Source organism: Chelonoidis abingdonii, chromosome 1 (assembly GCF_003597395.2).
Source record: "Chelonoidis abingdonii isolate Lonesome George chromosome 1, CheloAbing_2.0, whole genome shotgun sequence".
Lineage (NCBI taxonomy): Eukaryota > Metazoa > Chordata > Testudines > Testudinidae > Chelonoidis > Chelonoidis abingdonii.
In genome coordinates this window covers 165,100,934-165,125,490 of record NC_133769.1, presented here as the reverse complement: position 1 = coordinate 165,125,490, position 24,557 = coordinate 165,100,934, and the positions used below count along the sequence as shown (strand labels likewise).

Below are 24,557 nucleotides of genomic sequence, written 5' to 3'. Positions count from 1 at the left end.
TTAGGCATCTGACCAAGTCCATGTAAAATGGGGGGAGGTGAGGCTCTCCCTTTCTTCCTTTAGCTTAGAGTATTCATCCGGGATGTGAGAGATGCCTGGTTCAAATCCTCCCTCCCCCCCTGCCACCTGATAAAAACAAGGGATTTGAACAAGGATCTGCCATCTCTCAGGTGAATGATCTAGCCACTGGATTACACAGTGAGTCTCTCTCTAGCCCAATTAATTTTTAAATTATTTCCTTACAGTCGCACAACTTCAAACAGGAGAGATTGGGAAGATTCACATCAGAATTGTCCAGAGCCCAATGGTTAGAACACTCACCTGAGAGGCAGCAGACCCCTGTTCAAATCCCCTCTTTATCAGGCAGACGGGGGACTTGAAGCAGTGGCCTCCCACATCTTGGGTGAGTAACTAACCACTGGACTGGGCGGTCCTTTCCCTGTCCCCCAAATGTTTGGTATAGAGCGAGGTGGTCTCTGAACATGCTTACCAGTTCAGGTCTGGCCAGCTAGATATGTGCTCCTCCCCCTGTCTTCTCCTTGTTTGTAGATCATGCTGGAGTTTACGTGGGAGATAGGAGTCTGGATGCCTAGAGTGAAGCAGCAGTGTGCATACTCAGAGATAGAAACATAGGTGTCTAGAGAACTTTTATTGCAAAACTTATGCACCAAATGAGTTTAGGTGCCTACAGGATTAGGCAGCAGCAGAGAGTGGGTTTTGTGGATCACAGTGGTGCCTAAAAATGGAACTGAGGCAATTAAATCTCTTTGTGTGTCTGGGCCTAATGTTTACATTTGTAAGCACATTTCTCTCTTATTTAAGAAGGTAAAGCCCAGGAATGAAAGTGGGGTTCACTTTCTGCAATATCTATTGTGCGTGTGCTGTGTTAGGAGCAGGCAGGCAAAACCACCCATTTACAGCTGCATAATCAATTGCAAAATGATGTTCTGACTTCAAGTTGCCACATAGCACTGATACAAACCAAACTAAGAGAAATACTATATGTTTGGGTTGTTTAACCGCTGAGTTCATGGTTTTATAGCACAAACCACATGAACAGCATTTTGCAGATCAGACTTAAGAAGAAGTGGAGGGCTATGAGCAGCCACAGGTCTGGAGCACACGCTCATATTTTTGCTTGAAACTTAATTATAAGTGTTTGCTTCCACAATAAACTCATGCATCCAGTTACCTGAGGTGTTTGTACACATGCATGTGTGAGTTTTTCACACATAGGCAGCTCTTCAGGTTTGACAGTTTGGCCTTATATGTCATAAAATGACACACACTAGTGTTTAAGGTAGGTGGAAACTAAAGACCATCAAATCTTATCTTTCAGAAGGAAGTGTCTTTAAATCAAGGTGGATTGATTTAAGTCAAAGTGATTTAGATCACCAGTTTTAATCATGCTTTAAATCAACAAGCTGGAAACTTGATTAAAAGAAATTGATTTTAAATCTTATTTTGCATGTGTACTTTTTAGTTATTTTCCATTAAAGGTTGATTTTCATTGGTTGGTAACTATTAAAACATTTTTTTGATTTGCAACTAAATAGAGCCTTTACACTACACTTAAGAACATAAAAACCGCCATACTGGGTCTGACCAAAGTCCATGTAGCCCAGTATCCCATCTTCTGATAGTGGCCAATGCCAGGTGTTTCAGAGGGAATGAACAGAACTGATAATCAAGTGATCCATCCCGTCGCCTATTCTCATCCTCTGGCAAACAAAGGCAAGGGACACTTCATAGCATGGTTTTGCATCCCTGCGCATTTTAGCTAATAGCCACTGATAGAACTATCCTCCATGAACTTACCTAGATCTTTTTTGAACCTTATTATAGTCTTGGCTTTCACAAAATCCTCTGGCACAGATTGACTGCGCATTGTATGAAGAAATACTTCCTTTTGCTTATTTTATACCCGCTGCCTATTCATTTCATTTTGTGACTCCTAGTTCTTGTGTTATGAGAAGGAGTAAATAACACTCCCTTTTTTACTTTCTCCACAACAGTCATGATTTTATAGACCTCAGTCATATCCCCTCCTCAGTCATCTCTTTTCTCAGCAGAAGAGTTCCAGTCTTATTAATCTCCCCTCATATGGAAGCTGTTCCATATCTCTAATCATTTGTTGCCCTTTTCTGTATCTTTTCCAATTCCAATATATCTTTTTTGGAGCTGGGGCAACCAGATCTGCACCCAGTATTCAAGATGTGGGCGTAGCATGGATTCATATAGAGGCAATATGATATTTTCTGTCTTATCATCTATTCCTTTCTTAATGATTCCCAACATTCTGTTCGCTTTTTTGACTGCCGCTGCACAGTGAGTGGGTATTTTCACAGAACTATCCACAATGACTCCAAGAGCTCTTTCTTGAGTGCTAACAGCTAATTTAGACCCCATCATTTTATAGGTATAGTTGGGATTATGTTTTCCAATGTGCATTACTTTGCATTTATCGACATTGAATTTCATCTGCCATTTTGTTGCCCAGTCACCCAATTTGTTACTTCTTTATACTAAGTAGGAAGATACACTATGTCTACACACATTTAAGAAATTATATAGCTTGACATACACTTATTCAGATTATTAATTTTTTACCTGTCTGCCCCACATCCCAGGAAGTGCTTTAACCACTGGGCTAAATGTTTTTAGGTGGGCACCACCACTTCCTCCTCTGGCCCTTTTGTTTGGAACTAGGCAGGCACCTAACTCATTCCAGCAAGAAGCAATTAAATCACCTAAGCCATCTGAGTCCAGATACTGGGTTCCCATTAATGGAGTGCAAGTAGAAATAGTCACTTAAGTCCAGGCTGCAGGGAGGTGCCTACCTTCATGAGAGCGACAGGGCTTAGCACATCCTTCTGGTCAGCATCTCCCATTGGCTAACTTAGGCAGCTCGACACCTAGTGTGCAGGCTTCTGTGGATCTCCCCCCATTCATTCTAAAGGGCACCTAGATGCTTAACTCAAGCTTTGTAGATTACAGTGTTGTTCCTGTGATTTTCTAAGACAGCTAAAAGTTAGGTGCTGTGACACTAAGGCCTGGGCTACACGGGGGGCGGGGGAGAAATCGATCTAAGAGATGTAACTTCAGCTACGCTATTCTCATAGCTGAAGTCAACGTATCTTAGATCGACTTAGAATCACTTACTTTGCTTCATTGCGGCGTGGGATCGACAGTCGCCGCTCCCCTGTCGACTTTGCTTCTGCCTCCCGCCGAGCAGGAGTTCAGCAGTCGACGGGAGAGCGCTCAGGGATCGATTTATTGCATCTACACTACACACGATAAATCGATCCCTGATAGATCAATCGCTACCTGCCAATCTGGCGGGTAGTATAGACATACCCTAAGTATTGTAACATGGATCCCACCATCAGCCCAGCAGAAATTGAACTTACAAATAGACATCTGTCTTCCACAGATTGCAGTGAAGTATAACATACATAGCAGCAGCAGCCAATAAAACCACCAGCAGAATCCGTTTCATGACTAGCAGACCTGAAATGCAACAAGATGAAATACTTTTTTGTTTTACACTTATTTCCACAAATATATTTTGATGGATGCGTCAAACTGTCAGCATCACTATTAATTTCATTTAATTCAGTCAAAATGGTTCCTTGAACCTTAAAAATCTGTAAATAGGGTTACTGGGTCCCTTAAGTTTAGGTATTCAAGAGCTCAGTAGCAGCAACTGAATGCTATGTTCCTCTGCACTTATAAACATGAATATTCCACTGTGATAGTATAAAACAGGGGTAGGCAACCTATGGCACATGTGCCGAAGGCGGCACGCAAGCTGATTTTCAGTGACACAGTGCCCAGGTCCTGGCCACCAGTCCAGGGGGCTCTGCATTTTAATTGAATTTTAAATTAAGCTTTTAAAACATTTTTAAAACCTTATTTACTTTACATACAACAATAGTTTAGTTATATATTATAGACTTATAGAAAGAGACCTTCTAAAAAAGTTAAAATGTATTACTGGCATACGAAACCTTAAATTAGAGTGACTAAATGAAGACTCGGCACACCACTTCTGAAAGGTTGCCGACCCCGGTATAAACTTATTGATTTGCATAGTTAAAAAAATATACTGGCTAATGGCATTGAAATAAGCCAGGATATGATCTCAGAAACCTACCTGTCATATTGCTAACTTTTAATTGATACTGCCTTTTTCTTTTCCTCCATCACATTTTATAAAAAGTCAGGCTTTGATCAATGGAATGTCCAAAGGCATGTTGCGACTGGCTTCTTAGGCCTTCTTAACGATGTCACAGCTGTCCACTAACTCCCACCAGTTCATGACAGGGACTGCACTGAGGAAAGAAGAAAGCTACTCATTATTTTAAACAGGTAGGAGGAAAACACAGGTCCAAGTTCAGGAGAGCACTCAAGCACCTACTTAATTTGGGAGAAATAGCAGGAAAAGATGAACTTTTTTATTTATTATTTTTAAGTTTTCACCTAATTTAAGTGGTTTAAGAAAACAAAATTAAAAAGCAGATGGGCCAGACAAAGGAAGAAGAAGTGAGAGTTTCAAATGACCCTTCCTTCAAATTACCACATTGCACTTTCAACAGCTATCAGTATGTCATCTGCCACTTAACCCTCTGACAGTAGGTGCAAACTGGATGAGAGTGAACTACTGTGTATCAATTTTGCCTACCCACTTTCAGAAGACACCATTCTCAACTAATATGATCCTGCCTTCAGAAATACCAATACACTTCCAAATACTATATTCAATCAACTAATAGCCATGTACACACACACGCATACCCCTACCTACCTATAATACACCATGTTTATCTGCTACATAGAAACACATGAACATATGTCCAGGTATCTCAAAAGCAGGACTAAGATCTGAGTATTTAGAAGTGCTATAAGCTGGAGAACTGGCTATTTGATGGCTAATGTGAAATGAGTTGATAGGAAACTGGGATGAAACCATCAGACAAATAGCTACAACACACACAAAAAGGGATTCATAATTAACAGTCTCAGTGAAGAGGCCAAGGATAAAATGGCCCATGATATCTCTAGGTCAAGGGAGTTCAATCTGCCTTACTCATTTGTTGTTAGAAGAGGGCTTAAATAGTTCTGTTCAAACTTTCACAAGTACTTCAAAAAATACTTACAAGAAAAGGAAAAGAAATGTGATAAGCCAGATATTCTTTGTATTAGTTGTTTACAGTCCTTTGCTGAATAATTTTCTGTAACTGGATATGTGGTTTTGAAGTAAAGAGAGAACCATGGGAATTTCTAATAAGAAGCCTAAATAAATCTTTGCAAATTTACATCCTCTACTACCCAGGGTAAACGTAGGAAAACTAAGCTAGCAGATTCTGTTACAACATTCGGAAAGCCTTCCACATATTCAAGTGACAAAGTATCCAGATTACCAAATATCCAGGATTGCTCTATGTCCACTCTGAACATAAGGGCCTTAACCTGCTCCCATTGGCTTCAAATACAGACATAGTCAGGATAGGTGTATTTGTAAACTTCTTGGCCACCATTTTTCCTTGGGATAGGGTAGCAGCATCCCTGCTGGGGCCATATTTTCATTTGGCATTAGCCTTTACTCTTCTTTGTCAATAATTACAGTACCTGAGGGTGGGGTGCAACAACTTCACATCAGTTGTGTGCCCTATCAAGCACTCTCATAATGATAACTTACAACCACGGTGTCGTCACTCCATTGTCTACTAAGAGTGTGCAGCAGCAGCTACAAAGCCTAAACTGAGTAATGATGTGATGTGAAGTATAAGAGGAGTAGCCGTGTTAGTCTGGATCTGTAAAAGCAGCAGAGAGTCCTGTGGCACCTTATAGACTAACAGACGTATTGGAGCATGAGCTGTCATGGGTGAATACCCACTTCGTCGGATGCATGTGATATGGCCATTCTTTTCCTTCCTCAACCCTTCCTCTGCTCCCTACTACCTGATACTCTTACTTATCACATCACATCTAAGGGTATGCCTACACTACGAAATTAGGTCGATTTAATAGAAGTCGATTTTTTAGAAATCGATTTGATACAGTTGATTGTGTGTGTCCCCACTAAGCGCATTAAGTCAGTAGTGTGTGTCCACAGTACTGAGGCTAGCATCAACTTTTGGAGCGTTGCACTGTGGTAGCTATCCCATAGTTCCTGCAGTCTCCGCTGCCCATTGGAATTCTGGGTTGAGCTCCCAATGCCTGATGGGACAAAAACATTGTCACGTATGGTTCTGGGTACATGTCATCAGGCCCCCCTCCCTCCATGAAAGCAATGGCAAAAAATAGTTTCTCGCCTTTTTTCCTGGGTAACCCATGCAGACGACATACCACAGCAAGCATGGAGCCCGCTCAGCTCACTGTCACCGTATGTCTCCTGGGTGCTGGGACGGAAAGAGATGGGGCAGGGGCGGGGACTTGAGGGAAGGAGTGGAGTGGGGCTGGGGCCTGTGGCTGAGTGCGGGGCTTGGAGGTCCACGAAAACATTTAAATCAAAATAAGGACACTCAGGTCGCTAAAGTTTGAGAACAACTGAACTACACTAATGGGAGAAGCTCTTCTGCTGGTTTAGTAGCATCTTCACTAAAGTGTTACAGCTGCACCCATGCAGTTGTGCCACTGTTGTGCTGTACATTAAGACAAGCCCTTAGGGGCTCACAGGGGCTTCTTCCTTGTGCCTTCTACCTTATTAGTTCTATAAAGCAGATTTTGGGTGCAATTTAAATAAATAATACCAGTGTTGCAAACTTTTGCAATTTAATCGCAAGTCTTGTGATATTTGGTGTTTTGCTTTAAAACCTAGCTGCAGCAATTAAGAGATGGCATGAGAATCTCAGCTTTCAATAAAACAAAGTAAGTTTCCACCCCTCATGGTTGTGGAAAAAAGTTGAAAACATGGAGTGAGGGCAACCTAAAAGTTCAAAAGCCAGTGGCAAAAAACAAAATTAAACCTTTTTTTCCCCCCCTTTTTAAAATCTCATGGATATTTAAGCCAATCTGGTAATTTGTGACAGGGCAGGGGGAGGGGACACAACTCATGATTTTTGACTGCTTGAGGTAACAATACTGTAATACAAAACCTTATATTGTTTTCCTCTAGTTGGCACTGCAGTACATTTCTGGTGGGCCTCCTGCTCATAAGATAAATACAGGCAGTGCTAATTCCAGGACTTAATGTTTAAAAAGAACTTCATAAACTGCCAATACACATATCAAGTAGAGTGGGTTTAAAAGAATATATTTATACTGCTCAGTTAGTGCATTGCATTATTTCTGACTTTTTCTATTTTTTGCTATCTGTTCCAAAATATCTTTGCACAGTTTGGTATCTCTACCCTTTTTCAGGAAAGAAATACTGTCTTAGGCATTACATGAAAGAATTGTGGTTGGGCCTGAGCTTGCTAATCTTATTTTATTACATTTACCAAGTCCTGAACTCTTCCTCTTGTTTGCCATCTTTCCTTGCTTTCAATGCCATTCTGACATCGATTTAGCAAGAGACAGAGCCTCATTTAAACATAAATCATATGTTTAAATGAAGCTGGGAAATTAATTTAATATCATCTTGAAACATCTCTGAATTAAAACTCCATTTCCTGGTTTTGGGAATAGAGCAATGTTTTGCTCTCCAGCTGTGTATGATCCGTTTAATAATGTCTTAGTTCAACTTACTTATGTAACATTTCTAAATGAGCAAGTCATTATAAATCTGCTTCGGAGATTTCCCTGTTCGTGGAGTTCCACACTAAACCGCGACTGCCCACACTGAGATTCTAGTGTAAAAAAGGTATCGTTGGCTTCCTGATGGTGTGGTGCAACAAACGTTCTCCTATTACAAGTTAAAAAAAAAAAAAAAAAAAAAAAAAAAGTTTCCCCTGTGTTGGATCCAGTAACCTGGACAGAATTTATAATGTACGGGTATTCCTGTCCAATCCATCTGAATGATAGGGGCAGAGGTGGTTTCGTTTGTTTGTTTTGTGAAAGCTGAAACCTCCTGTTGCTGGCACACTAGCTGAATGAGCAAGGCATTGCCACAGACACTGCCTCCATTAAAGACAGCATGTACTTCCCCACAATGAGTGAGTTTTCTGCAGCAGACTTTTTCCATTTTTCTCCAGGAACAGAGCACAATTCTTTGGAAGCAGGGAGTGGGGGAGCTGAAATTTTCTTAGCAACGGGTATTTTCCCCAGTACTTATTCTCCACCATTGGTGTTCAGCAGGGATGGTGGTAGATGACAAGACTGACATCTTGTTATTCTGCATTTCACCTGCTCTTGCAGCCAGCAGCTTAGCTGTCCATTGCTGCACAGTACATTGGGGGCACTCCAGGAGGGTCAGCAAGTTGTTTTTAGTATCTGAAGGCTGGCCTGCCTTTATTTCAGGATAGGGTTGGTATCACAATAGGGACTGAAATGGTATAGTGTTTATAGAGTCAACATAACCATTCTGCTCCCCATCAGCATAGCCTGCCAGGTGCCAGCCAGTTCAGATAAGGGAAGGAAAAGCACCTCCAGTTGGGCCCTGCACAGACAAAACACCATCATGGTTTCATTTTGTCCCAAGGCTTTAGGGAGACTTCTGCATCAGCATCTGTTTTATGCATACTTGCACTTCCCTAGTCCAAGCTGCTTCTGAAGCCAGTAACTCACCCCAGACTGCCATATCCTTGGACTCAAAACACCTTGTAAAGAACGCAAGGCTAAGTGTAAATTTATTTATTTATTTTGATAAGACCAGATTTAAAATTTTTTATTAAGGTGATGTTATAAAAAAGTGAACGGTACAGAGTTTAAGCATAGAAGTTTCTGGTTATCAGAGAACATCATACAGATTATCGAGGGGGCAAAGCTTGGTTTAATATCAGGTGACGTAAGGAATACATAATCTGCAATATGCCCGATTGGGGGTAAAAAGTTGATGGGTCAAAGTACAGACATTGAGATTTGAGGATATGAAGTTCCTAAAGTGGCTACATTCAGGTGTGGAGTATAATAAGTGGATATGATGATGAGGATGGATTGACCCTCATTTGGTGAGATTTAATGTTCAGGGAGTTTATGGTTCCAGTTCATATGATCCAACGGAGAAAGTCTCTTGGTCCCTTTCTTGTAGGGAAAGAACAATGTTGCTCTGGCTCACGCCTCCTGGTACTGTCAGTGGCCAGTGATGTGTTCGATGTAGATGTCTCTGGACCATCTGATGGTGTCTGAGACCATGAGGCGCCGCACGAGCCGTGAATAGCGTCGACCGATCCCACAGGTCCGCAGCACATGTTCATTACAGGGGTCCCAGGCGCCCAGGGCTCCAACAATCAGGGCATCCATCTGCACCTTGTAGCCCTTCGCTCTCAGAGTGTCAGCCAGGGGGACATCTTACAAGCTGGGGCTTCGCAAAGTGCCGGGGTCCTGTTCTCAAAGGAGACCGTGATGTTGACAAGGATGATCTTTTTCTGGGCCTCGTAAGTGATGACATCAGGTCATAGCTAGCTGTTGCTACCAGGGATGGCGCAGTTCAGGGAGATCTCCCCCAGATGCGGTGCGATGGCTTTCACCAGGCGGTTCTGGATGGTGTTGTGGTGCAGCTGCCAGGCTCTGGGGTAGGGTTTGCAGCTGCACAGGATGTGGGGCAGGGTCTCGTTGGAGTAGCCCCCCTTCCTGCAACACTTGTCTCGGTTCCAATGGCAGATGGCTCCGTTGAGCAGGATACAACTGAGCTGACATGGTGGATGAACTGCCAGTCGGTGAAACAGGTGAAGCCACCCTCGGTGAGGAAGTGGTTGCTGGCATCCCACTTGCTGGTTAACTCAAAGGCTTTAACCTAGTCCGGTTTATGCTTCAGGGTTTCCACATACAGCGAGTGGACGGCGGCCTTCAGGGTCCTCTCCAGCAAACCTCTAGCACTCGGGGTGATGGTGCTGTCATTGGACATGATCTGCGGAACCCTCAACCTGCCTTCATTTTCATAAGCAAGGTGATTTTCCAAAGAAGGAATTTAGCTGGTGTTTGGCACCCAGCAAGTAGTCACTATGGCTGGCTCAGTTTAATTGGGGTGTGAAACAGACAAAAGCTTCTTTTCAAATTTCTCCAATTGCCCTTTTCACTTTGACTCACTGCAAAACACCATCCACGTTGTGTTACAGATTGTCCCATCATCTGAGAGGGAAAAATCTGCAACAGAGCCAGCTGAGGTAAGGGATTATCAAGAAATTTATGGTGGGTTCCAGCTGGACAGAGATGGGCAGGGTGGGAGTTTTTGGAGCGGGCAAGGACTACACTGCGTGGACATAAGAAGGGTACAGAGTATGAAAAAACAGGCAGAACTAGTTTAATCTGGGGGCTACTTTCAAGGAACAGATTCATTGGCACTGGGAGTGGAATTTCCCTTATTTGTGGAACCCACCTGATCCAGGCTGGGAAAGCTTTCCATACTCCCAGTGCTGGAGTCTGAACCTATGGACACTTGTTGCTGTCTCTCCCAATTTTTGTGTCATCTGTAAACTTGATCAGTGGATTATTTGAATTTCTCTTCCAGGTCATTGATAAATATGTTAAATAGTATAGGACCAAAAACTGCCCCTTGAGGGACCCCGCTAGAAACACACCCACTTGACTATAGTTCTCCATTTACAATTACATTTTGAGACCTATCAGGCAGCTAGTTTTCAATCCATTTAATGTGGGCCATGTTAATTTATTGTTGCTCCAATATGCACTTTTATCAAGTCAAATCCCTTACAGATCACTTGATGATTCTCTGTTCTGTTCATTCCCTCTGAAGCACTTGGCATGGGCCACTGCCAATCCTAGAAGTTTAAGTATGTTACATTAACAATATTATCTTTATCAACCAAACTTCTAATCTCATGGAAAAAAATATATAAGTGAAAAGATCTACTTTCCTTAACTCTGCATTGATTGGTATTAATTACATTACACTCCTTTAATTCTTTATTAATCAAATCCAGTATCAGGTGCTCCATTATCTTGCCCATTATCATTGTCAAACTAACAGGTCCATAATTACCCAGGCATCCCTTTTACACTTTTCAGTTATTGGCAAAATATCAGTTTTCTTCCAGTCTTCTTGAATTTGCCCAGTGGTCCAAGACCTTATGTTAAAGGTAGAGCACAGAGTCTTAACACCAGAACCTTCTCATCTTAGGTCATGGCTACACTTGCGAGTTAAGAGCAGATTAAAGCAGCTCTGTGCGCTCTAACTCACTATGCATCCACACTGGCAAGGCATGTAGAGCGCTTTGACTCTGCATCTACAACGCTCCTGATACTCCACCTTGGCAAGTGGAATAATGTTTGATGTGCCCCCACTGGAGCGCCGCAGCGCCAGTGTGGATGCCCTGGTCTGTTAATGCACTCCCATTGACCTCCAGAAGTGTCCCACAATGCCTGTTCTAGCCACTCTGGCCATCACTTTGAACTCTACCGCACTGCCCTCAGGTGACCAGTGGTCAGATCTGCCCTTTAAATTCTCTGGGAATTTTTAAAATCCCCTTCCTGTTTGCTCAGCCAGGCATGAACAGCTCTCAGAAAATCTTTACAAGTGACCATGCCTCCACATGCCAGGCGATCCCCAGTATGAAGCAATGGCGAGGTGCTGGACCTCATCAGCGTTTGGGGGGAGGAAGCTGTCCAGTCCCAGCTGCTCTCCAGCCGTAGGAATTATGATACCTTTGGGCAGATATCAAGGGACATGATGGAAATGGGCCATGACCGGGACGCACTGCAGTGCAGGGTTAAAGTGAAAGAGCTGCAGAATGCCTACCGCAAAGCCCATGAGGCAAACAGTTGCTCCGGTCTGCCCCCATGACGTGCCATTTCTACAAAGAGCTGGATGCAATACTTAGGGATGACTCCACCTCCACTCCGAAGACCACCATGGACACTTCAGAGCCCAGTTCAACAAGGCAGGAGGAGGAGAAAAGCAGGAGCAAGGGTGCTGAGGAGAAGGAAGACACCCAGGAGCTGTTCTCAAGCCAGGAGGAAGGTAGCCCGTCACGGCAGCCAATGGTTGGGGAAGGGAAAAAACCAGAGGAGATGCCCAGTAAGAGGCTTTTATTTTGAGAAGGAAGCTGTTTGGTTGTGGGCTTTTGGGGCGAGGAGGGTTAGGGCTGCATGCATGCCTAGGTGCGGAATAGGGCATTGATATGTGATAATTGGGGTCCAAAAAATTCAATCGCGATAAATGCGGGGTCACGTTATAGCGGGGTTATGAAAATTTACCATTTCAAGCTGGCCAGTTTCAAGCTAGTCAATTTCTCTTGGGCAGAAAATGACTTGCATTTGCGAACTGCCCATAACGGTAACTAACAGGATGTAGCAATAATTAGTGACAGCACAAGCTAATCAACCTATTAAACAAGCCAGAACCAGCCTGAGAATGGCTGGGTTTGGACTCTGAAAACCAGAGTTTTGGGAACTGGGAGACTGGGGCTGGAGCAGCTCTCAAGAGATCTGTACAAAGGCACTCAGCCGACTCCCCTCCAGCCGGAGACCGGATTGCAGCATTTGACACTGAGGAGTTGCTGATATTCAGAGCAGAGTTCGTGCCACTGTTTCTGTAGCATCCCTCCCAGCTGTCAGCCTGCTCCAGCAGTGGGGGCTCTCAGCCATGCAGTCAGAGAGGGAAACACTTGGGGAGAGCAGGGGAGACGTGCAAGGGGCAGAGGAAGAGCGAGGAGTAGCTGGGGAAGAGAACGGCTCTTCTTGCCAAACGGAGAAGTGAGGGGAGGGGAGGAAGAGGTAGTGGGGAAGGCACTTTGTTTTCTTTCTTTTTTTTTTTTTTTGGTGCTTGGGGCAGCCAGAGCCATCTTATGATCGTGTTATATCCGAATTCACATTATAGCAGGATTGCACTGTGTGTGTGTGTGTGTGTGTGTACACGCGCGTGCGTGCGCAAACTGCAGCAGCTAATTACTGATCTGTATTGGTGTCAGTGTGGAGCCACAATGCCCCAGTCAGACCAATGGGATACAATGCTCTGTAAGACTCTCAAGTCCGTGGGGGGCTGTGCCCATTGCACCACCTCTCAGAAGGGTGCAGTATTTGCTCCCCTCTGCAGTCAGCCAGCTCTATGGCCCTGTGCAGAGGACAGGGTCAAGGCCCTAGCTTCTTCCTACTGCTTATGGCATGGCTCATACTCCTAGGAAGCACTACCAGACTACCTTTATGGCTGGCTTCTGTGAAGGGGTACAGGAGTTAAGAGTAAGCATGTTTGCATACCTCTCACCCACCCATTTTTACACCGGCACTAGGACCATCCACTGATAGCATTTAAATCAACACAGTGCAAAGTAATACAACAACTCAGCTGGAGTTCTGCATTCGGTTCCAGGAACTTCACTTTAGAAAAGATGTAGACAAACAAGTGAGAGTCCAGAGGAGAGCAACAAATATGATAAAAGGTTTAGAAAACCTGACCTCTGAGGAAAGGTTAAACAAACTGTGCATGTTTAGTCTTGAAAAAGGAAGACAGGAGGGGATCCTTATAACAGTCTTCAAATATGTTAAGAGCTGTTATAAAGAGGACAGGGATCAATTGTTCTTCATGTTCACTGAGGGTCGAACAAGGAGCAATGGGCTTAATCTGCAGCAAGGAAGATTTAGGTTAGATATTAGGAAAAGCTTTCCGACTAGAAGTGTAATTAAGCCAGGGGTGAGCAAACTTTTTGGCTCGAGGGCCACATCGAGGTTGGAAAACTGTATGGAGGGCTGGGTAGGGAAGAGAAGGCTGTGTCTCTTCAAACAGCCTGTCCCCTGCCCCCTATCCGCCCCCTCCCACTTCCCGCCCCCTGACTGCCCCCCTCAGAACCTCCGACCCATCCAAGCACACACACCCCCGCTCTTTTGTCCCCTAACCGTGCCCTCCCAGAACCCCCGACCCCTAACCGCCCCCAGGACACCACCTCCTATCCAACCCCCCTGCTCCCAGTCTCCTGACTACTCTGACCCCTATCCACACCCCCACCCCCGACAGGCCCCCTGGGACTCTCATGTTTATCCAATTCACCCACTCCTGTCCCCTGACCACCCCCCAGAACCTTCGCCCCATCCACCGCCCCCTGCTCCCTGTCCCCTGACTGCCCCCCAGGACCTTATCCAACCCCCCGGCCCCAGCCCTCTTACCATGCCGCTCAGAACAGCATGTCTGGCAGCCGCACTGCCCGGCTGGAACCAGACATGCTGCCGCTCTGCTCAGCAGGAGCGTGCAACCCCGCCACCCAGAGCAATGCGGGGGAGGGCGGCCAGGGGCTAGCCTCCCCAGCCGGGAGCTCAAGGGCCAGGCAGGACGGTCCCACAGGTCAGATGTGGCCCATGGGCCATAGTTTGCCCACCTCTGAGTTAAGCCCTGGAATAGGCTTCCAAGGAATGTTGTGGAATTTCCATCACTGGAGGGTTTTAAGAACAAATACCTAGGGACGGGCTAGGTTTACTTGATCCTACCTCAGCAGAGCGGGCTGTACTAGATGGCCTCTCAAGGTCCCTGGCAGCCCTATACTTCTAGGACTCCTGCATTGCTAAATGTTGTAAAACAAAAACACCAACCTACTTACTGCATTCTCTATGGGAATCTTAGCTGTGTACTGAGAGCCTGATTTTTCAGAGATGCTGGACACCTAAATCTCCATAGACTTCAACTAGAATTGTGGGTATTTTAGCAATTCTAAAATTCAGGTCAAACTGACATTTGTGGATGTAAAAATCTCAATCACAATACAATGTTACTGTAAGATTTTTTTCCATGCTGCCATATCATAGATTATCCTCTAAATTTTCAGTTTTAACCAGATCAAGCTACGTTTTCATGTATAAATTGCACATGACATAAAAGACACACTAAGAATTAACAATATAAACCCAGACAATTATGACTTTTCCTCAGCCATATGTTAGGGCTCCCCCAATCCAACTACTCCCTTTCTAGCTCCTCTTTTAAAGAACTTTGGCAAATCAATAGGCCTTGCTGCTTACTCTGAGGGTCAACAGAGTTTGAGTCAGTTTAACTTGTTTCCCCTCAAGTCTTGGCATGCAACAGTAACAATGGACTGAGGCTTTCTTCTATCTCCAAATGTAAAAAACAAATAGAACCCATGACAATAAATAGAGAGACATACTGCACAATGTTTGAGAAAGCAGGAAGCAATTAATAGTAGGGCTGTTGATTAATCACAGTTAACTCATGTGGTTAACTCAAAAAATGATAAACAGAAGAAACAGTATTTTTCAAGTCACTTCCTACAAGTACTGTAGTGCAATCTCTTTATCATAAAAGTACAGCTTTCAAATGTAGATTATTTTTGTTACATAACTGCATTCAAAACAAAACAATGTAAAACTTTAAAGTCTACAGGTCCACGCAGTCCTACTTCTTGTTCACCCAATCACTAAGACAAACAAGTTTGTTTACATTTACAGCAGATACTGCTGCCTGCTTTTTATTTACAATGTCACCTGAAAGTGAGACCAGGCGTTCACATGGCACTTTTGTAGCTGGCATTGCAAGATATTTACGTCCCAGATATGCTAAATATTCATATGCCCCTTCATGCTTTGGCCACCATTCCAAATGACATGCTTCCATGCTGATGATGCTCGTTAAAAAAATAATATGTTAATTAAATTTGTGACTGAACTCCTTGGGGTAGAATTGTATGTCTCCTTTTCTATTTTAACCACATTCTGCCATATATTTCACGTTATAGCAGTCTCAGATGATGACCCAGCATGTTTGTTTTAAGAACATTATCATAGCAGATTTGATAAAACGCAAAGAAGGTACCAGTGCAAGATTTCTAAAAATAGCTACAGCAGTCGAACCAAGGTTTAAAAAATCTGAAGTGCCTTCCAAAATCTCAGAGGGCTGAGGTGTGGAGCATGCTTTCAGAAGTCTTAAAAGATGATGAAAATTAACATGCGTTGGTCCATTCTGCTTTGTATCATTATCAAGCAGACCTTGTCATCTGCATGGATGCATGTCCCCTGGAATAGCGGTTGAAGCATGAAGGGACATATGAAGCTTTAGCACATCTGGCATGTAAATATCTTGTGAGGCTGGCTACAACAGTGCCATGTGAATACCTGTTCTCACTTTCAGATGACATTGTAAACGAGAAGCAGGTAGCACTGTCTCCTACAAATCGTAACCAAACTTGTTTGTCTGAGCGATTGGCTGAAGTAGGACTGAGTGGATTTGTAGGCTGTAATGTTATGCATCGTTTTATTTTTGAATCCAGTTTTTTTCAACATAATTCTACATTTGTAAGTTTAACTTTCACAATAAAGAGATTACACTACAGAGCTTGCATTAGGTGAACTGAAAAATATCTTTTTTTTTCAGTGCAAATATTTGTAATCAAAAATAAAGTGAGCATTGTAGACTTTGTATTCTGTGTTGTAATTGACATCAATACATTTGAAAACGTAGAAAACATCCAAAAATATTTAAATAAATGTTATTCTATTATTGTTTAACAGCGCGATTAATTTTTTTAATCACTTGGTAGCCATGTACACATCTCAGTAGCAGATTACTCCTTCATGCACACTTCATTACTCTCTGACAAAGGGTCTGCTATCTGCAGTTCTGATGAAATAAAACATTCTAAAAGAAGGCACGAAGCAGAGCTATATGAATCATTGTTTTCTATTCACATGAGTTGATACAGCCCAGAGTGTCGGGATCAAATAAACAACCCTTCACCATCCCAAAGAAAAAAAATCCACAACGTCTAGAGCCCTGGTGTAAAGTTTTGCCCAGCTTTGGGTCAAAATTCATGCAAACCCACTCAATTTCCACCAGAAACCACAAATCTACCAAAGTTAATTCAGAAAGTTCCCAATAAAACCACAAACCCAGGGAGTTTTGCCTGATTACATGTGAATGTTTCCCAAAGCCCTAGCTCTAGTCTCATTTTAAAAGAGGACACTAGCTTTTCCTTTTAATAATGAAGTGGAGATTTTCAGAACTGACTAGGAGATTTAGCCACACAGCTCCCACTGATTTTAACAGGAGTTGAGGATTTAGCCTCAGTTCCCATTAATAGTAAGGGGGAGTATATGTGGCTAAATCCCCTAGTTGCCTGTGAAAAACTCAGTCTAAGTCCATAATAAATTGCATTTAAAATTGAAGAACAAAAAGAAAAGAAATTTGAATGCAAAAATCAGAGACAAGAGGTGTGACAATCTTGATTTAAAATATAATTTGAGTTAAGTATTATATTATTATTAATTATTTGTGATACTATAGCGTCTAAGAGGACAAGTCACAGACCAGGACCCTGTGGTGCTGAAGGCTTAACTTGCCCCTTTACCAAGAGATAAATATGGCTCAGCTACACCAGTGGTTAATCTGGAATAACTCCATGTAGATATTCCTTCTCTCAGTCACACCAGGACAAACCGAGAGTATTCCATTGACTTCAGTGGAGATACTCCAGGTTTTCACTGGTGTGAAAGAAAAAAGAATTTGGCCCTAAATACAATCATTATTGTTTTTATACTTGTTTTGCAGCAACACCCGGAGGCCTGAATCAGAGCCAGGGTTCTATTATGCTAGGGCATAGTAAAAAAATACATGAAGCCATGGCCACGGCTAGGCTTGGAAGGATTAGATTTTTATTGGTAACGTTCAGTAACAATCAATTTCACCACACACCCACCAACAAAAAAATATTTCCATCAATGACAACTGAACTTTACAAATAGGGTAAAGTAAGAAAAATGCTGCTTAAGAACCTATTTGAGTTTGATTTAAGGATATTTAATTTATATATTTTGACATGCAGTGTTGACAATTTGTGTTTTAATGATTGTAAAGCTTTAACCTTTTGAATCTCAGTGTCTCCCATCATTAAATGATAAGTCTGACCCCCTCCATTGTCTGACCTGTCCCCATAATTTCCTACAACTGTGAAAATTTTAACAGATAAAAATCTGAAAAAAATGCTTAAAAATAAACATGAATATTATCCATTGAAATTTTATATAAAATTCTGCCAAGTACTTTGGGGAACTTACAGTCTAAGTTTATACAGGGACATCTTTCATATTCTTTTGAATTGGTTGGACTAGAAGTGTGTTAGGAAGAACACGTCAAGGAAACAATACATTTGATATATAGAGACTTGGTATTTAGCACTATTGTGGTCAAGGAAAAGAGATCCTAACTAAAAATAATGCTACACAGGGAATAAGGTCACGGTCGTCAACAGTTCCGGGAACAGTGGCAAAATTCTGCTTGTGACTGCTATTTGAGTTCTACATGCCATTTAAGTTAAAGAAAGCAACCATTCAGTTCTTTCCTGCATGAGGAAATCCACATCCTAACTGCATACAATGCCCTTCTCTTATTTTAGAACTACTTCTTGACGTGGGGCTGCATAGTTCATGAAGCCTACAATAGAATACAGGACTCCAGAGTAGCAAATTTACTTGGTGGAGAGAGCTGAATTTCATTTTTAGTTCTGGTCTGCAGGCCAGGACATAAATGTAGGACTTCATAGCTCTCTTCATCCACAACACTGCCCAGTGATGTCAATAGGAGGTTTTCACAAAGATGGAGGATAGAACCTGGCCTTTATGCAATAACTAAACTTGTATTTACTATTATTTATTTAGTACTTTATTGTCACATTCAATATCAATCAGTGGAAGAATATGACCCACCATGTCCCTCACTCCCCCAACTTTGGGATCACTGCTATTTGTGCCCTTTGTTTCTCTTCTTTCCCCTTCCTCAATTTCTCTCCCTCTTTCCTTTGTTCTTCCTTCTACGTTTTTTTTCCTGCAGCAACTCCCAAAGTCTACCTCCTGGGCTTCTCTTCAACCCTTTTCCTATTCCATCCACAAAAGGGTCATCAACATCATAGTTATTGTTGACATTAAAGTGTCACCATTGTGGCTGATACCCAGCGGGGTGACTAGGGGACTGCAGTGTTCAGACCTCTCTGAGCCATTGTTTCAGCCTGTCTGCATACTCCCGGAGGTACCATTGCATCAGTTTACCCCTGGTTCATGTTTGGAAGTTTTTTTGCAGTCACAACTTACTTCAAAAAAGAAAAAACAAAACAGAGACTCTGCAGAATCTGGACATGCCCTGTGGGCTACAGAAATAGAACAGGTAGCTGCATTCACTGGATGGAAGATGTCTGACACCCCAATGACATAGAACACTTTAATTTAGTTCATTGGTTCAGCTCCTGGCTGGGATAATAGTGACCAAAAGTTGTTACTATCTGGAGATTGCCTGGCTGGTTTTGGCAGAAGGGATGAGCAGGCTCGGCAACTCCTAATGAACAGCTGTCTACATATAAAATAATAATAAAGCATCACCTATGCAATTGTTCTTTCCTTTGGCAGTCCCTGTAGGCAGGGCAAAGACTGAATAGTAAGGATGATTAGAAATATTTGCAACAAAATGATCTTTCCACCAAAGCATTCCAGGTTCACAGTTTATGGAATGCAACCAAGTTCACAATATTTCAAAAACTTTGTGAGCACAAAAATTGTACTGATTAAGATGGCTGCAATGATACAAGATCAAAGGTTCCTTTTCCACATTTTGAACGTATGTGGTTCAACAGCCCTCTCTTATTGATAGTTGCAGAACATTCATCTCCAATTATGCAGCAGAGGGACAACATGCCTTCCACTGAGCAACCCAAACTTCTGGTGCTCCAGGACCCACACCATGATCCAGGAGGACAGCCCCAAAGCACCATAAGAGACTCATCTGGTTCACAACCAGCAGAAATATGGGACAGCCACTCCCCTTCCCCTTGCAACTGTTAATACTTTGGCGTTTCTGGCCTTGCAAGGTCATGGAGCTGAGGACCTTGGAAATACAGGACCTAATACAGGCTTTGGAGGCAGCATGCATGTATGCCTGGTGACCTCAATCGCTACTAACCTTTTATATGTATGTATGATAAATGTGGGTGTGAGACTGCTATGTTGCTCCACATCTTCTCTCCGTAAGCCAAAGTTGCCAAAAGCAACTGTCTTAAGTCCTTAAGGGCAAAATTTCAACCTAGAAATGGACTTCATGACCCAGTCTGTGGTGTCTGGCTAGGTGTGGGAGGAGGGAGGACTAGGACGCTCAGTATTCGCAAAGCATGACTGGTAAAAAATGCAAAGCTAAGTTTTTTGGGGTGAAAGTCATCAAAATTTCCCCACACTTATTAATTAGTCCTGGAAGCTGATCTATTCTCTTCACCAGCAGTGTCCCTTCCAAATCAGAATTAAGATAAAAGTTGCAGGTCAGCATGAAGGAAGCTTGCATTGCAGCTGCCTATGCTCTACTCTTTGGAAAACATGGAAGACTTTAAGCTTCAGGACTGTCAGCCCAACATCTTTCTGATTCTAAATTCACACTGCTTTCTGATTTTGAAAATTAGAAGTAGGACTATGATCGTATCTTAACTACTAGTCACTGTGAGGAAGCTAAATCCAAATTTGTAACAAGGGCAATGTCAAGTTTGAAGGGCTCAAATCTTTTGCATTTTAAATATTATGTATGTTTGCAAAGCTCATACAGTTGTCTATATACGTGGCTTGATTTTCCCAGTAATAATACATTCATTGATCTTTTTCTTTAAAAACAAAAACACACACTTCTAAAGCTAGGCACTAGTGAGAAATTCTGTAATAAGTAAGTCAGTGTATGCAAACAAAGGTGTTGGAAAAGATACCAATTTTCAAACCATCAAAGAATTGTTATATACAACAGAAAGTTATTTGCAAAATTGCAAGTGATCCCTGAAATGCTATGGCTTTTTTTAAACATTAATTTATTATTGGCAAATGAACATGTCCAATAATGCAAAGCAAAGCAAAACTGAAAATTTCAGGAGCTAATAAATACACAGTGTAGTTGCAAATCTGACTCTAAAAAAACATTGATCATGCAAGCAATATATTTAGCCCTCTTAAGCTGGCAAACCTACATTATAGGGGGAAGGCAGCAATAAAGTTTATACCTGTAAGTAATCTGTGTTAAAATCTTTTTGCCCCTTAGGCAATGTCTACACTACGAGCTAAAGGATGTGATTCCACTGCTTGAGTACACATACTCGCTGTTGCTTGATGAAAGGTCACACAAGTATAAATAACAGTGTACACACAATAGCATGATCAGCCTCAGCAGAGGCATGATTTAGCCGTGAACATTCCTGAAACCAGTGGGGATATACTCAGCACAGGTAAACTGTGCTGCCACTGCACGTGGGACCATTGCTGCACTGCTATTTACATCTGCACTAGTTCTCATTGCTCTACAGCGAGTATGTTCTCACCCGCAGGAGAATCATTCCCTTGGCTTGCAGTGTAGACGTAATCTGACTCATATTATTTTCAAAAAATAATAATAGGATAGGGTTCATCGATAATCAACTTTCAATACAAAATGAGGAGGAACACATAATTTTCTAATTAAAGATGTTCACAAGTCTGTCAGTGAAAAGAACTGAGTATTAATAGTATCATTTTGTCCCCTTAGATTGAAAAATGAAAATCAAACCACAATGACAAAACATGAAAACTGAAAAGGGGGGGGGGGGGAAAAAACCCATCTGAACTTCCTCTCGCTGCTACTGTATTTGGCCTGGTCAGCACTACAAACTTAGGTCAAATTAAGGCAGTTTATGTTGACCTAGTTGTGCATGTGTCTACACTTCAATCTGTCTCCCACCGACATAAGTGCCTTACACCAACTTAACAACACCACCTCCCCAAGTGGGGTAGACCCACAGTTGCTATACTTAGGTCAATGCAGTGAGAATGCAGACACTGCATTAGTTATGTCAACCCTAACTGTTCTCCAGTAGCTGTCCCACAAGGCCTCAGACTGACCATTCTGGTCACCACTGTGAACTTTGATGCCAGGGGTCACAGAGACCCCTTTAAAGTCCTACAGATTTTTGAAATTCCTTTTTCCTAATTACCTGGCTTGGCAAGCACATCTAGTGGCTCTCCATTGTTGAGTGCAACTGCCCAGCTGATCATTCTGGCTACATGCTCCAGACGTGCTCCTGCCTGGAGTAGACAGGAGATATTGGCTCTCTTGGGCCTGCGGGGAGAAGAGGCTATGCAAGCACAGCTCCTATCCAACCATAAAAATGTAGACATCTAAGAGCAGATTGTTCAGGGGATGCAGAAGGGCTATGACAGGGACCAGCAGCAGGGCCACGTGAAAGCCAAGGAGCTGTGGCAGCATACCAGAAGGCCAACAATCGATCCGGTGTCAAGCTGCAGACCTGCTGCTTTGACAAAGAGCTGCATGCTAGCCCCGGAAGAGACCTCCCTACCCACAAAAAAGCATCATGGTGCTCAGGTCACAAGCCCCTGCAGTGAACAGCCAGGAAGAGGTTGTAGTATATGAGGAAGAGGAGGAGGAGAATGGGGGACAGGTGACCAGGGGATCCAGTTGCATAGTGGGGCAGGACCTGTTTATGATTCCACTGCAGTTCAGCCAGTTGAGCACAGGTGAGCCTGATGCAGGGGTAGGAACCTTGGGGAAGTGTGTGTACAAATTTTCAATTAAAGGTATGCCCCTCTTCCTAGAGTAGCAGGACACCATCTTTTGACTTTACATTAAATTTGCTGCTAGAAGAGGTAATGGTACAACCAAAAGAGGCAGAGTATTATATCTGCTTTTCCTTCCCCTTAAGAGCTACGTAGGGGGAGAGGGTTTGTGTGGAGCTGTTTGTTTATGTACATAGGAATGACCTTTGAATCCTCCTGAAAGATTTTGATGAAATCTTCCCTGGAGGTACTCTGCAATCGTCTCCTGAAGATTTCTAGGGGTGACAGCCTTATTTCTTCCTCCATGGTAGGCCACTTTCAGGCGCCACTCAGCAATAACTTTGGCAACCACCATTGCAGTAAAGAGGCTAGCAGCATATGGGCCCAGGTGGCTTCAGGATGCTAGCAGCAGCTGTGTGTGCTTTCTCTGCCTTTGTTACCCTCAGGGAGTGAGATATGAGCTAAAATGACCACTTCCCATAGAAAACAGTGCCAATACTCAGTGCCATTGTCCTATACAACTAGAAGCATGCAGGTGAAAAATTCCCTTCTCATTTCCCCTCCCCTCCAGCAGGCCACACGCACCCTGGCTGGTGCTGTGACTGCCACCATGCACAAGCAATTCCAAGCGAAAGTGAGAATGGAGTGCTTAAAATTTCTGGGGAGCAAGGGGCATAAGTTCAGCATCTTAAGTTTCTCTTTCTATAGTGAATGCACTGACATGTGTAGTGTTTTATCTGCAGCTGCTGTGGCCTTCTGGGTCTCTCCCTTCATATCCACAGAACATCTGAGCCAGATAAAGAGGAGAAAAGAGGACTCAGGTTGACACATTCAGCAAAATCCTGCACGCCACTGCTGCATCAGACCGTGAGGACAGGACCTGGGGGATGAACAACGAGGACAGTCTGGAGAAGGAAAGTGTAGAGAAGAGAAAGGTGCAGGAAAATAAAAGGGAGATGCACCAGGCCAGAATAGGGATTCTCAGGCAGCAAACACAGATGCTGCAGACTCTGGTGGATCTCCAGGTTCAATGATGTGGGGCTCACCTCCCTCTGCCACGCATCGAGAATTCAGTATCACAACCTCCCTATATGTATACACACACACACACACACATTCCACATGGCATATGGGGTCGCTGCACAATCCCTACCACTCCACCCCGGGAGACGTTAAAGACAATCACAGCTTCACATACGCAGACATGTAAAAGCCACGGTTGGTGTATGTGCAGCTGAAATAGACACAAATGTTCTTTTCACTTCATAAGGTCTGTTCTCTTAATTTATTAAGTTTTTAATGTATCTGTTTTAAAATTGCACAGGTTTTTTTTTTGCACTGATTTTATTACAGAATAAAATTTTATTATTTGGGATATAATTCATCTTTATTAGTTTGCCATACATGCTGGTGAGCGCTCAGCAGTTCTGAAAGCCACCAATTACCTGTTGCTGCACCATGTCACACAACTCATCAGATCATTGACAATCAAAAATAACAGCACCGTTGGCAATGCTTTATTCCTACATGTACAGCAATCACTACAAGATTCATACCAGGCCACAAAAGAGATGCCCACATTGTCATAGCTTCCTACTCAGATCTGAACCTTAGAGTTCAGAAAATAAGGTGCTAGCATGAAACCTCCAAGCTTAATTACCAGCTTAGATCTGATAGTGCTACCACCAGCCAGATTTCCAGGGTCTGGCACACTCTGGTCTCCCCAAAACTTCCCGGGGGGACCCCAAGACTCAGATGCCCAGAGTCTTACAACAAAGGGAAATAGTCCTCCTCCCCTTGTCTCCTCTTTACCTCCTCCCAGGCTTCCCCTCCCTGGATGGCCCGGAATGATCACCCTATTTCAATTCCTTGAAATGCAAAACAGAGAGGACCATTTACCTTCCCCCCCCTTCTTTTTCCCCCTCCCAGTCTTTCCCTGAGAGAGACCATAATCCTGGCACAGAGATTCCTGTCCCCTTGAGCCTCAACTAGAAAAGAAAATC

The 24,557-nt window shown here is 43.0% G+C and overlaps 1 protein-coding gene across 1 annotated transcript in view; it reads right to left on the bottom strand.

Annotated features, from left to right (window-relative positions):
• The window catches only part of ST3GAL6 (ST3 beta-galactoside alpha-2,3-sialyltransferase 6), a 77,081-nt gene that overhangs the window by 40,331 nt on the left and 12,193 nt on the right, over positions 1–24,557 (bottom strand). Inside the window, exons 2-3 of the mRNA XM_032804633.2 lie at positions 4,157–4,334; positions 3,411–3,510 (exon numbers count right to left, since the gene is read on the bottom strand). Of these exons, the coding sequence (XP_032660524.1) occupies positions 3,411–3,510; positions 4,157–4,163 (107 nt within the window). The 5' untranslated portion in view covers positions 4,164–4,334. The remainder of the gene's footprint in view (positions 1–3,410; positions 3,511–4,156; positions 4,335–24,557) is intronic.